Consider the following 15,816-nt stretch of genomic DNA (forward strand, 5'->3'; position numbering starts at 1 on the left):
AACTGAATTGATGGTCGAAGACCCAGATTCCTCCTCCAATGACGCCAGACATCGTTTCAAGAGCACAGCCAAATTTTCCAAACCTTCAGCATCATTTTGGTTGATGCGGGGAACATCAAGCAAACGGTTTTGACAACAGTGACTTATAACATGTGGTTGGCCATACCTCTCATAAAGCTCGCCCCAAACCAATTCATAGCCGCGCCGCTTGTCCACAATCCCAGCATGATGCTTTACCTTGTCATGGACATCCTTGGAGCAGTGCTGCAGCAGATACACTAGACGTAGGTCATCATCACACACCCTATCAGCAACATGGACTTTGTACCTGTTGACAAACGCCCAGTAATCCATGGGGTCGCCATAGAACTTTTCTATTGATGGTTTAGGCAGGTAACGTTCACCGACTTCTTGATAAGATTGTCGATTAGATGGGTAAAGGGGTTGAAGATGTGAACATGGCACTGCGGCATGAGGATTGGGATTGGCATCGCCTAACCGTGATCGATGTGGTGCTGAATGTATGTTTTTTGAAGCACCTATTCCGGTAACACCAACATCAAGCTCACGATCCCTTTTACCAATGTTGTGGGATTCCAAACCACCATCATGCCTTGCGGATCTTGAGCTTCGATGAGACATGGACTCCTGTTCCCAAACATCTTCTTCCATCTTTGCAAGCTCAAGTTGTCGCCTGGCTTCACGAGTCCGTTGCTCCGCCTCTTCTTGTACCCTCTCTTCCTCGTGCTGAAGTGCCAAAAGCGCCTTTTGCACTTTCACATGGCTTTCTTTGCGGCGCTGGCTTAGCACAGAGCTTGTAGTAGATGATTTGGATTTTACACTTTGAGTCTCTAACTTTAAATTTAGACTGGCAGCACCTTCAATTGCTTTATCACTATCAGAGACATTAGGTATAACAGGCATGGTCTGCTTATCCAAACCAGATTTTTGCAACCATTCTCCTACCCGCCGTTTTAAATTATCATTCACCCTCACACAATCTATTTTATGGGACACACTGCCAGGCATGGTATCATCATCTGACAGTGACGTACACAACGACATTAAATCATTAAAATGTTTACCCATACTATTTAAATGTTCCTTGACTACTTTGTCATTGTCCGAATATTTCATGGCCTCATCAATACGGATATAAATGGCCTTAAGGGCATCAAGCGAGGCAGAAATTTCAATCTTTGTTGACTCCTCCATGTTTTAAAGGTTGAGGTAACAACTAATTCAACACTTAAGTAAAGTATAAAAAGCAACAAGCTTTAACAAACTTAAAAAGGTAACAGTACCTATGTAAACAAAGAGCACAAACAATTACACAAATGTTTACGAGGGTCCAAAGCAATTCCAAATTCTTACTGCTTCAGGAACCAGGTTTCAACTTTTCCTTGACCACAATCAAGATTCCAACTTGAGAACAAGGATTTCAGGAAAGTTGCCAACGATGATCTCCCAGCGACTTTGAATCGAATTGAGAATGGTCTCCCAGCGAGTACGAACAATTGAAAACGATGTAAGTTAGCGCGTTTGGTGGACTTGGACACCCGCTTCTCTTACGGATTGAAATTACGCGCTGACTGTCACTCTCTGCTGCACCACACGCAAAAGTTCCAAATTTCTTTTACTTCAGGGAAATGACAATAAGCGGTTTTCTAGATAACAAAAAAATGATTTTAAACACAGACAAATAACTAGGTGAGTTGAGGTTAGAATTAGTAGTTTTAAATTATTCACTAATTGTTGTAAGGTTGAGAAATTACCAAATTTAAGAACGGTGAAATCTGTCTGCCGGTAGCCTACTAACTACACACACAGATATATAGCGTGTACAAACAATGGCATAACAGTACACTAAAACATATAATAGGCCTACACATAAGATACATTACATACCAATTTTGGTTCATCCAAGTCATTAGCTGGCTTTGTCCAGCATAATTAACACAATGCTACATTTACAAACAAGCATACAACTGCTATTGATTCTCCTTATTCAAATAGAATAGAAAACATATGGTCAGATGGTGAATGCATGCCTGACAGCATCCCTAGTCCCAAACAAACCCATAACTAAATGTGCCCTGCAATCTCAACTAGCACCTACTCCTAGCTAAACACTAACAAAAGGATTGAAAAAACCAAAGCGAGGACCAATGCTTGAGATTACAGAGTTTCCCCAAAGAAACTGAATTAAATTAATTAAATGAAAGGGACAAAAACGCGAGAAATTCTACACAGCCCCTTAAGGGATAGGCTATAGCTTGTCTTCTCCCGCTAAATCGAGTTCTCAACAGCAGGATTGCTTTTTTAAATACCAAAATAGTAGGACGTTCTTCGATAAGGCGGCCTTGATTGGTTACGATGGTAATAATATGCCATTTGTCTTCTTTAAAAATCGTGTTACGGCCTTGATGGCAGCTTCGCCCTTTAAGGGAACTCGTTTGACTTTGTTGCAAGCAGCTTGTGTTAGAACAGCTGCACAAACGATTGCTAATTTGGTTTCCGACACTCCTGGCTTGTCAGAGGAAGACAGGATAGAAATGTCGTTAGCTCGCTTGTCCCAACGTTTTGGAGTTCGTGGAGGTCTTTTCGCAGAACCAGAAATTAGAAAGTATCGCTATGGTAGCAAATTGACTTCTATCTCTTCCAGTGATTTGAAAGAGTTTAAAGATGAATTGTCGCAGTGTTTGCTTTACGCGAAAGCTTATGGTCAGCGTGATAAATTAGAAGGACGTTTTGTTTTGGATTTGGCTAAGCGACTCCCGTTTGACGCTAAGCAGCGTTATCTTGACTTTTAGGTGATCAGTATGGTAGCACTGATGAACCTACTTTTCAGAGTTTGTTTGATTTTGTAGTACGGGAGGAAACGCGCAAGTCGACTGATTTTAGCATTATGCTAATGGGCGATTCTGGTGAGTCGCAGCATTTTAAAAAGTTTGGCAAAGGAAAATTGCCTTCATGTCCGGTTAGGCAGACGTCTGTAAAACCCCATGATAATGTGATTTCAGGGAGTTCGCATTACTCGACTGCTGTTGGCGCACCGCGCGGCGGTGTGGCCAGACGTAGTGACATACCGGCATGTTTTTGTTGTTCGTCACGTGGTCAAGTTGAATATCATTTTTTGTCTAATTGTAAAGAATTTTTGCGCTTGACACCTAAAGATCGGAGAGATGTCATTGTGAAAGCTGGCAAATGCTTGAATTGTTTGCGCCAGCATATGGTTAGAGACTGTAATCATGCAAATAACTGTCGTAAGTGTGGACCTACCAACGATAGGAAACACTATTTTCTTCTGCATGATTTTTATGTGACGTCACGTGATTCTCTGGATTTGGTCGGTAAAGATGAGGCTGGTGCCAGAGTTCCTGTGCGTAATGTTAAGATTGGAAATGTTAAAGCAGCCTTTAACCACGTTACTGCTGCTCGTGTTTTGAATCCAATGACTGGCAAATCGAAGTTGGTGTATTGTCAGCATGATCCTGGTTCGCAGTTGACTTTTGTTTCGAGTGACTTGGTGTGCGAACTTGGTCTTAAACCGTATGATAAAGCGTCGTTTAAAATGGATACTCTGGCTGGTCAGAAAGCTACTTGTGCTGACCTTGTTAAACTCAACATCCAGTCGTTAGAGACTGATGAACTGTTTTGTGATATAACCTCGGTGGTTAACCCAGCTTGGGCTGACGATGTTAAAACTTTACCCCATAAACAAGATTTAAGTGGTTTCCGTCATTTTCATGACGTGAATATGTTTCATTTGAATGATTGTAGTACTGTAGATGTACTGATTGGCAACGACAACGCTTATTTGATGTGTGCAAAAGAAGAGCGTGTTGGTGAAAATCGCAGTGAACCGCATGCTTTACTCACTCCTCTCGGTTGGTTGGCTTGTGGTGGTAAGTCACCCTTAGTTGAAAGCGTTGCTAAAGTGTGCAGAGTGCAGACGTCTTCAGAGTCGGATGTCATCTTTGGCTTTCAGCGTAAAATTGAGTCTCGCGATATGGAAATAGCAGACCTGAATAAAGTCATTCAGGATTTGACTTTGCAAAATGAAACCTGTGAATTGTCTCGCAATGATATTTTGGCTAGAGAACTTGTCGAACCGAATATTGAGTTGAAAGATGGTCGATTTGAGATACCTGTTCCGTTGAAGGAAGATATTGATCTACCTAACAATTTTGTGTTGGCGTCAGATAGAGCTGCTGCTTTAAGAAAGAAAGCTTTAAAACAACCTGAACTTCGTGATTTCCTTACTGACACCATGAAAGATCTTAAATCTAATGGCTATATTGAGCGTGCGGGTGAAGCAGGAAATGTCAAGGGATTTGAATGGTATTTACCATACTTTGTGACGTCACAATTAAAAAAGCGCATTGTTTACGATGGCAAGTCTGAATTTCGAGGAACTTGTGTTAATGATGTATTGTTTTCGTGTCCTGATTTCTTAAACCCTCTGGCAGATCTCTTGGCTAGATTTCGGCTAAGTAGACTTGGTTTCATGGCCGATGTGATTGAGTGCTTTTTTCGCATTTTGGACTCTTCAATTCGTGGGCCCAGTTTTGTTGAACTGCTTGCGTGCACAGGCGGTGCTGTTCGGATCGTGGGCGAACGCCCTTTGGTGCCTTTGAGTGACGACCCTGGGGATTTTGCTGTCATCGCCCCTGCCTCACTTTTGACCCCATGCTTGGACCCGTGCTGTGCTGTTGGGCAACCGCATGATCGTGACCAATTGAGAGGGGATTGTCAGTTCAATTTGTCACTTTCTCAGCAGTTTTGGAGTGGATGGATCGATTTTTGCTTGCCGGGTCTTCAGGGCCGGAGGGAATGGCTGAGGGTGGCCGAGAGTTTGGAGCCTGGTCGGCTTGTAATGGTAGGTTTTCTCCAGGACATTGGTGAACGTGGGGGGTGTCGGCTTGGGAGGGTGCATGAGGTAGTTCCACAAATTAGGAAAGGGAAGCCTGTGGTTCGTAGAGCTAAAGTTGCCGTCTGCAACTATGATGAGAGTACGGGGAAAGTGAAAGTAGACTACGTGTTGATGAGGGATATTTCGTGCCTCGCCCCCGTAAAGAACACCTAAGTGTTAGGGTTTGAGCCTGGTTTTGTCTGCGGTGGCCGACTCTTGTCTGAGCCCGGAACAGTCGGTTATTATCGCAACAATTGTATATAGCGTCATTTTAGCATGTACCTATGGTACCAATTTCATGTATCGTCGTGTTTATTCTTATTGCTGTTCATTCTTTGCATGCCCTTTGTATTTGCCTATTAACTTAAACGTGAGTGATTCAAACAATTAGTGTATCATGTGTTTTTATTCATTGGCTCACAATTGTCGTCAATTCTTTTTTAGTTATGCCATGTCAGACTGTCATAACTAGGGGCCGCTATGTTCCAGACAATGGTTCACCTATTCAAACGTCATATAAAAACCGTTCAAGTCTACTGAATATTACGTCATGGAAGTTGCTAGAAAATGTGCCAAAATTGCACCATCGTTCATAGACTTGTGTCAAACCTGTTTGGACTTGTTTGGGCCTGTTTCAGTTTGAAACCTGTTTAAACAGGAAATATTACATCAGCTTTAAACACCTGTTTGAATGACTTCATAATTGTCTTTCATTATTGCGTCACAGTACTGCATATGTGAGTTTGAGATATTGCTATCTATTCTGGTCATTCGTAAAATGATTGTTTGAAAGTTGGCCGCACATTTAACTGTTGGCTTAGTGCTTGCTAGCTGGACAAAGGTTCCGTCTTTTATCCAAGTAATCTGTTCTGTAGTGACAGTTTTCAGTGGTGTACGGCATTGCACCCCCCTCGTTTTCGATAGCCTCGGGCTAATTTTACAGAAATACACTGTTTGAAAAGAAGTTCAAGTGTGTGTTTCTTCGGTCATTATATACAGACGAACGGATTTGGGAATCTTATGTTACAATTTTCCCACGAAGAGATTATGGTTTACCGCTGTGACCAACAGTAGAATTCGCCTATAACGGCACCTCTAGGGGATTGCAAAAACTGACGTTATAGCCGAATTGACGTTATAGAGTATAGACGAACTACCGCAAACTATTCCAAAACTGTCTTTTGATTAAAGAAAGAGGTGTATAATCCAGTCAGGTTTACTGTGTACCACCAAACTGACAAAAGTCACGCAGAAAATACAGTAAACAAAGAAATTGTTTAAAAAAAATAACCTACAGCGAAAGGTACAGGAAATTTGAGCTTTTTACACGTGATAGTTTTTCACGCGGGAAAAAAGTTAATTCAGTTAATTAAAGTCCCTGCTGCGAACGACGTCGCAAAATAATGGGAAGACATTTTGCAAGCAGCAGCGCTAACTGGATTAAAAGACTGACCGTTCGTGGTGAAGGTGATGGCAAGTGACGTTATAAAGGAACAAAAGACGTCTGGGGACTAATGAAGGGTGCTGTTACATGCGAATTGACGTTATAGGCGATGCTGTTGTAACCGAACTACAATGTACGTAAAAGATAGAAATTCTGCCGGCACCGAGCGAAATGTGACGCAATAGGCGAATTGACGTTATAAACGAAGCCGTTATAGGCAAATTCTACTGTATTTTTGAAAAGTAGCCTATGCAAGAAGACTACTTGCAAATAACAATAAAGTTTTTCTTCTGGCACAGACCTAGGCTACTTTAAAAAAAGTTTGTTTATTGTTTTTTAAAAGTAGGCCTACTTCGTGGCTGATTAACCAACAAAACAAGCTGAAGTACGGTAGCCTATTTTTAATAAAATTTTTCACAAAACATTTAGATGGTTGGTGCGGCCCATATTTCAAAGAAGGAATGACCTGGGTCCTGGGAGAACAAAATTTTGTGATATAGGCTAATTGAGGAATGCTTCCATCGTTAGTTTAGATTATGATCTGTTTTCTTGACAAAACGTGTCAGGTCCGCTTTGTCGCTTCTACCCTTTTTTGGACCTCTGCTATGTTTGCCATATATTATTTTTCGTTGTGATGGTCACAATAAAAACAAACTGCAAGCGCAGGTTACTTTTATTTCAGCGATGTTGGGAAATACAATTGGACGTGAATTTAAGTGGCCCATTTGTGAAATTTTATTTAGAATCTTGTGTTAACTTCCCCGCTTCTCTTACAAGTTTTATGGTTTGCCCTTAACCAAGACGGTCTTGCCTTAACATATCTCCGCATCACAACTGTCCAAAAAGTAGCCTATAGGCTGTGGCTGACATCAGATGCTCTGCAAACATCAACAGTCATATAAGACTGGCAATATAGGCTACAGCTACAAGCGTCGGGCTCTTCTTTGCTCTAAAAACTATCAAACCAAGCACGGGTGTACCGAAGCAAGCAACTACGGCGTACCAGTATATTGTTAGGCTTCGAAGTTGAGGAAAACGAAAATTGACGATAACTTACAACGTAACAAACGAAAAAATATGTGGTATGAGTCAAGCCGCAGATAGTGTAGCTACATTCGTATCTACACTGGGCAAATAGGCCTAGCATAAGGCTTAGGCACATGATGAAACCAAGACCTGAACATACACTGCAATATTGAATCCTTCGAAAAAGAACCTACACCAATCATCACTTAAACTTAGTCTACTCTAACGACTAGAAAGATTCATATGATAAGTGATATCAATCATACCAGTGGCAGCAAACGCTCTAAACACTGATTGAACCAAATAACACAACGAATGATTACTATAGCCAGAAATAAGCTAATCTGGTATAAGCGTGAAAATGACGGTACAGTGCATATATAGTATACAAGACCACAGATCATTGTGAATGCTCAGCCCACATATTTGCAGACAATAAGCACTTTTATCAGCCACACACATCAAAGTAAACTAGATATACAAATTCAAACAATATACAAAACAACATATGTAACCATAGGCGCCTAACTATTTTTTTGGCCGTGGGGGCGAAAGCGTGTTTCATCAGCAGCAACGTAAATTCAGCGAAATATCACGCAGATGAATGACGTAATTATGTCGTCACACTAGGATTGCTTTTATTGCCACACTCGGAGTTATCGCTACGTTCGACCTACCGTTAATTATTATAAACAAAACTCGACCAAAACACATGCCATGCGTTGGCTAGCGGTTGATGGACTGCGACTCTAAGCACAACATAAATTTTAGCAACGAACTAGATTCATTAGCATGAAACAAGAGACGAAAAGGTTTACTAAAAGGTATATCTACTGTAAATGGAATGAAAATACTAACTTGATTATACGCTTGAAAATATATCTGTTGAAAGCAAAATCATTCATGTTTACATCAATTCAACAGCACGTCACCTTGAATAAATTTAAAAGTTTCTGACATCCGTAAACAGCCCTTGAAAAATAGTTACGGAGAGACGTTTGATTAAGTTTTCGACTTGACATTGCTCCCGTTTCGCAACTTATCGCTGACCAGCTGACCTGCTTTCAAGTTTCAATTCGCTGTAATACGCCCGTTTTCGTGTTGCAGAAGCAACAAAAGATGCGCAATTGCGCATATTCCCCGCCTTTGATCGGGTTTCCATGGCAACGGTCGTGTGTGCGCCATGCAGTTTGCGCGAGTTCGTTGTTGTGTTGATTATGCCGCGTGTGCGCAATGCGGTTTGTACCAGCCCTTGTTACGTTGGTTAGTGGTTACCTCGGGCCAGTGCTGTGTCAAAGGGGGGCCAAGGGGGGCCCGGCCCCCGGGCCCACCATCTCAGGGGGCCCACAAGTAATAGACTTTTGCGCGTCAGTGTCATGTATTTAGCTGCTAAAGTTTACTGCGTGTACTTCCATTGAGAAGATAATTTAGGTCCGATACCAATGAGATGCCGGGTCTGGGCCCTTGTAGCCTACCAAGATATCTCAAAAATCACCATATTATTTTGAATCAAAGTTAAAATAGGCTGCCACAACATTAGTAAAATCATTTGTATTTGAAACAAAACAGGTTGGTTGCAATTGAATACTTGAAATCAAGAAGGGCCCAATTCCCACAAAGGTGTGTTTAAAATAAATGTGTTGCAGTTATTTTGTGATGGAATTTCAGGGGGCCCACAGGTAATAGACTTTTGCGTTTCAGTAACAATGTGTTTTTTAGTTGTTAAAGTTTACTGCGTGTAGCCTACTTGTCCATTAAGAAGATAATTTAGGCCCGGTACCAATGAGATGCTGGGCCCTTATACCAAAACATCTCTAAAAACACCACATTATCTTAAAGAAAAGTTAAAATATGACAACATTAGTAAAATTACCTGTATTTGAAATAAAACAGGTTGGCTGCAATTGAATACTTGAAGTCAAGACGGGCCCAATTCCCACAAAGGTGTGTTTAAGATAAATGTGTTTTAATTATTTTGGTTGTTTATTTTTTCGTATTTTGTGGTAGAACTTTGGAATTGGCAATTGTTGAACTGAAACCACTTTATACACTGGTAGGATCACCATACTTTGTAAGCTACTGTTAAACCACGAAGTAGACAGCTCATTTTAAATTGATTGTCATAAATGGGAAAATTATGTAAGACATTTGCATAACTTTATTGCAATGCCTTGTCTAAATTTTGCAAAAGCATAGATTGAAACCTTTCTTTAGCATACCGGGTAAGGTGAAAGCGTTCATGTTTTGTAGGTTAGCTTCTCTTTAGCATAAACTTTAAGTGAGGTACGATTGATTTTGAAGTCTGCCAATAACTAAACAAGACACATAAAATACTTTTTGTAATACTGGACTAGCTGAAAGTTTGGTTGGTCTATTGATATCCTTTTAAACAATAAAGTATTTTTCTACAGCTACTGGTATAACTTGCAAAGTAAAAGTCTTTTTTGAAGTGTCATAAGCTGCATTAAGGCTGTTGCACTTTTGGCTTAACGTTTTGGTTTTACAGGGTGTTTTGTTTTCTTAAGCTTAACTTCAAAGTGAATGTTACTGGTTTACAACTGGTAGTCTAGTTCTAGAATGGTGTAACATTGCTATGTACCAAGATTTCATTCAGCATTTCATAAAGAAGATGTCTTGTTTGAACTAGCGACATTCTTGCTTTGAACATTTCAGATTTATAAACAAAACTCTCAAAGAGGAATTCTTTGAAATTTGCTGACCATGGAGGTTTGTCAGAACCAAGCAAACTTTGCTTTGCCATTATTGCCATTGAAGTACATTCGTTTACTATGATTACCAATGGTGCAGACGTGCTGCAAAAGTTTTGCAGATGTTCCAAACAAGGGAATGTTTTTCTCAAAGCTCTTTGCATAGTTTTTTTTTTAAAAGTTATGTTGAGCCAAGTGTTAAACCTTGAATGTACCAGAAACCATGAAGCATTTAATGCGATCTTTACCCATGTCTTTAATTGCTGTGGTAAGAACCAGATAAAGTGACCAGCAGGCCACAAGCTGAAGAACAACCACCAAAAGTAAGGCAAACAGTTCAAAAACTGACCTCAAAGGTCAGCAAGTAATAAGCGGATAGCGGACATTGAGTAGTGTAATAATCAATTCACCTGCCTTTAGATGTAGGCCATAAAAATGTTTGTCTTATTTGTAGCCTATTCCATTTCTGCAGTCATATTCTGTTTACTGCTAAAAAATTGTAAACAGTAAACAAAATAGCATTTCTCATAGATTAATTAGCATTTCATTTTAGCATTTACAATCCCGTAATTATAAATATCCCTGACTTTACAGAGGTACGGTAGCTATCGGCAAGTGTAACCAGCATACATTTAGATACTAGTATAATAAGTATTTTATGACAGTTGCCAGGATTTTGTTTGTGATTTCAAATCGTTGAGCTGCTTTATATTTCATTTCTTTCATTCCAAGCAAAGATGAAGGTATAACTTGATAGACCTGTGTTTACTATAAATTATATTTCTGCTGTGTTCTGTACACTGCTGGGTTGATGGTTGTTTATGAAGTTATAAAAGTTTAACTAGGTAGTAGTTATTGTGCAGTAAGCATTACAACATTTCATTAAGCACCAGTAACCTATGAAGGCTTTCTGAGTACTGCAAAGTTGTCAGTGAGTAATGAAGCTGTTAGACCTTACCTAGAAACCTCTTAACTAGTGTTGCACTGTAAATATTGCTCCGTTGTGTTAAAGTTCATAGTAATTTTCTTATGTATGCTGTGATTCCTGTGAAGTAGTTGCAACATGTGATAAAGTTTTTAAACTTCATCTACATAAGTCAGCATTCATGCCCATGCACCATTCCAATAACAGCTGTTTTTAGCTTGACCAATGGTGTTTCCGTGTTTGCATATGAAAAAAATAATTACATGTAGTAAAGTTAATTCAACAGGTAGATTACAGCAACTGCTGGCTGTAGGTTAACGTAAATACGCTATGGAAGAAATAGGCCGTGGTTTATTTTTATCCCATTTTTCTTTTTTGAACATTCGGTTTTACATTGTTCAACCATCTTAGAAATTTTTCTTTGCACTATTAAAACGGCTTAGCCTACTTGCTATTTTCAAAATCTGAGAATAGTTTACTCTTTGCTAAAACGACGAATGTGAATTTCTTCTTTACATTGAGAGTTTGAGGCCATAACCTCACGCTTTTTTGTCCTATTTTTAAGAGCCATCACTGAACATAGGGACCCACTATTGGATTTCGGAGGGACAAGATGGTGCTCACACGGCCCTGCCCATTTCAAACACACAACTTTTATACATATGAATTATGGAAGCTACGCTTTGAATGCACGCCAAAATTCTTCCATGGCCTCCCAGTAGGTCACTTTCTACAACTATATACCCTATTCAGTGCCGGTCTTAGGGTATTTCGGGCCCTGTGCAGAATATACTTTGCGGGCCCCAATGACAATGATCCAATTCAGTAACGTAGCTAGGTATTTTGAAAGGGGGGTAGTTTGACTGTCGGCGAGCGAAGCCGAAAGGGGGGTAGTTTGACTGGCGGTGTGTTTGCCGAAGGCTACACTTAACGGCAGAGGGTCTGGGGGGCCTCTCCCAGAAAATTTTGAAAAATTACTTTGAATTTGGGGCATTCTGAGAGCATGTTCAACAAAAATTTGGGTATGAATATTACTGTAAAATGGTGCTGTCTGGTGGCATAGCAAAAGGATAAGATCATGTTTTCTTTGGCATTTTTCGAAAATAAAGCTATGTCTCTTTGTTGAGTCTGGATGCAACCTATTTCGTCCCCTGAACAATTCGCACCTCGATTTCGTACCCTAGCCCTGGTACGAAATAGGTTGAATCCTTAAACATTTTTAACCCTGATGTGATTGCATTGCACGAACAATTGTTGAGAGAATATAATTTTCAGCACATTCTAGGGCGCATCTAGAAAATGTTAATAAGTTACTCTATCCCTTAGCTTCCATTTAAGCAGAAAAGCTTTAGATTTTTAGGTTGCTTCAACGTTTGATGACATGGAATCAGCATTATAACGGTGAATTCTTCGCTAAGAATGGATGGGAGTAGCCTACCTAGCCTACTTCTACACTAATCAGCGCAATTTAGTTCAAGTGTAATATCACAATGTCTGGCTTTGATCTCCGAGTAATATTGATAAAGCAAGGTTGGTTACAAAATTAAATTATACGCGTAGGCTAAGTTTTGGTATTACAGTAAGAAAAAAAAGGCCCAGGAAAAATTTTATAAGTGAGAATGAATGCGATGAACCTACAGTACTTGCTCTCCATCACTTTCGCTCACATGACACGCAAAAATAAACCTAAAGATAAAAGCCTAGTGAAACTTTGCACAGCAGAAAACAGTAACGTTAGTGCAGAAGTTTTCCTACTCCTGCCCAGAACATTGTGACGCAAGAAACCACACGACCTCGTTCTGTGGAAGTTAATCAGTGATGTTATGTATTGGGATTAAGCATGACGATCGAAGTTAAATCTCGTGAGTCCGCCGTGAGACTTAATTTGTCTGCCGAGATGGCTGCTCAGGCTGGACAAGTTTGTCCGCTGTCAACAAAATCGAATTTTGACCTATTTCGTCCCCTAAAAAGATCGAGAGAAATTTTGAAATGTTTGCCGCAACTCCGATCAACGATTTCGGCTAAAAGTTGTTTTTTTTCTCGATCTTTTCAGGGTACGAAATAGGTTGTTTTTCTATGTTTCCTGTTGCTAATTCCTTCGTTGAATTCATTTGTTGCATTTTCCATTGGAAATGACAAAAATTACTGCATTTTTTGAGTAGATTGCGGGCCCTGTGCGATCGCACGGTTCGCACACCCCAAAGACCGGCACTGCCGTATTCAAACCGGCTAGGGTCAAGGGTCCATCTCCGAATCAGCAAGCATGAGTTCGATACCGTGTGGGAACACACGACTTTTTAAAAGTGGTGCAATCTTATTTCTGCTTTGCAATCAGTAAAAGAGTAAAATTATGGCCAACTCTTTGAAAAATTGTAGTGTTGGCCTATTGTTATTGTTGCATAGTCGTTTTAAGGCCTATTATTACGACGGTCCTACTTGCCCCACACCCCCTGAGTGACTGAGCAAGCGGAGACTTGGATAACCCGGGCAGCTCTTCTGGCAACGTCCTTGTTCCAACCGCCTGATAAGCGAAGAAGCTTCCGAGATCACTTCAATAAGTCAACACATCGACACACAGCAAACATTGTTTATTGTACACGATTAAGACACTAGGGCTAGGCTGTTAGTAAGGATTAAAGGACGGTCAGAACATTGACATACATAGATATGATGATGAGTAGTTAACTGATAACCAAATAAGGAACTCGGCACTTGTTACGCTACACCGCGCCATGCAATCATGACGAGTTTGGTTCGCTGAGGTGAAAAGCAAGATTCGACCCGATTACAAAGTAGATAGTGCAACAAATTATAGCAATGAAACATCTTCCGTCAGCAAAAGTGCAGCAAATCTTGAATTTTACAGTGGTTCAACACCGCCTCATGTCGGTAGCAATGAGGATGAAAACAAGTGGATAATATCAGCTGGGCATTGAAGGGCTCTCGTGATGTTGCATAGTCTTGATAGTTCAAAAACTTGGACAAACCATTGAATGCCGGGGTGCCAAGCTGAGAAGACAACAACCACCGCGCTTAATAAAATGTCGCCATAAAATGTCTAAGTGCAATGAGGATTAAGCAACTAAGACTAATTTTCGCATAAAAATAATGTAAAGTGCAATAAGCAAAAGGTCGTAGTCATCTTCACACAAGTCGCTTGAAGAGTCCTCACTCTGTAGTACAACCTTGTTGAGACTTGTTGCATACGACCAATGGCTCCCAACGTGAAACAGTTGATAAGACGTGAGGGTTGAAAATACAACGAACCCAGTTTATGCCGTCGCCACGATCATAGGTTTCGTTTTAAAATACCTGGGAATACTGAATCTAAACGTGAACGTGCAACGAACGGAAGAGGACACCTGACCTACGAAAGTTCAGTCGATGGAAGCAGAAGGGCGTAATCCATACGGACGACCACAGAACAGGTGGTGCGATAATAACCTCTGAAAGGGAAACCTTGTGGCGGTCAAGGTTGGAAATAAGAATGCGTGGAAAGTCGAATCCAGAAAACAAAAAACGTAAAACCGAGCACTAACTAACAAAAGACGTAAAACCGAGCACTAACTAACAAAAGACGTAAAACCGAGCACCAACTAACAAAAGACGTAAAACCGAGCACTAACTAACTAAAGACGTAAAACCGTGCACTAACTATAGCTAAAGACGTATAACGATAATTGATTGCTAGGAACATCACGCCCGTTTTTATCGGCTCATTGCCTTATTTCATTGGAATTTTCCATAACAATATTATCATTGCCCTATGTTGCGAATCAATAGTATAGATAGATACCTTGATAAGAATAGCCTGCAACTCGCCAATCGCAGGTCAATGCCTTAACAGTCTGCTCAGTGCTGCAGAAGGGCTGCTGGCTCAGTGCAGGCGCGAGCCAGGAATCAACGAACACACAAGTGATATTAAAGAGTGAAATGTCAAGAAAGTGTGGAAGCACCTCACGGTCGTGTGAGTGCAGCAACAAATTCATTAAGTTTGTTCAGATTCAATATTGTTCACGGCACTGTAGTGAGCTGGCGAAAAGATTATTATCAAGAGGTTGGGAACCACTGCGTTAAACTGAACATGGCTTTGTGACCACTTGAAGAGTTAATTTCTAACGATTTGAAGATTTAATCTGAAACGACAAAATATAGAAGTAGTCGCATACACGACGCAATTCGACTTAGCGGATTTAGCTTGCATTGTCTCGAAACTAAGAAACTGCGCTGTGGATCGCTGGATGTTTGGAAGGGATAATTGTGTGGTCAGAGGAGTGAATTCAGGAAACATGGGGTCGGCAAACTGAGACAAGAATTAAGCGACACAAACTACATGCGCTGTCGCTCAAATTTACAATTTGCGTGATAAAATGAACAGTAACAGAAGTAATTGAAAAGCAATCTATCTACACAATGTACATTGTTTAGATGGCTAACAAAGACTAATCAACGCAAACACAGCAATCACAAAGTAATACAGATGTACAATATACATTAAAAATCATCGAAGACAAGGAAAGAACTTGACTTTCTTTGCGAGGGTACTTTTGAACTCAGCCATTTGCACCACGACCTGGATGGTTTCCTCCCCTTCCACCACCACCTCTGCTTCTGCTTCCTCGTCCATCACTGACTTGTTTATCTGAAACAATCGCTCAGATTGAAAACCGTACACGCAGAGGAACACCAATAGCTGTCAAAGCCGCGGCTGTTGCTTCAAGTCAAATAGCACGTCTCCAGCATGACTTGCTTGTACAAGTGTGAAAAGCAGCAGTTGGTGCCTGCTAGACCACCTGCT

At 40.5% G+C, this 15,816-nt stretch overlaps 1 protein-coding gene across 1 annotated transcript in view; it reads right to left on the bottom strand.

The window, feature by feature from the left end:
* Positions 1-14,899: 14,899 nt before the first annotated feature.
* The window catches only part of LOC145786338 (caspase-2-like), a 69,503-nt gene continuing 68,586 nt past the window's right edge, over positions 14,900-15,816 (bottom strand). The window contains exon 14 of the mRNA XM_082597978.1: positions 14,900-15,660. Within this exon, the coding sequence (XP_082454104.1) occupies positions 15,520-15,660 (141 nt within the window). The 3' untranslated portion in view covers positions 14,900-15,519. The remainder of the gene's footprint in view (positions 15,661-15,816) is intronic.

This window comes from Aplidium turbinatum, chromosome 17 (assembly GCF_918807975.1).
Source record: "Aplidium turbinatum chromosome 17, kaAplTurb1.1, whole genome shotgun sequence".
NCBI classification, from domain to species: Eukaryota; Metazoa; Chordata; class Ascidiacea; order Aplousobranchia; family Polyclinidae; genus Aplidium; species Aplidium turbinatum.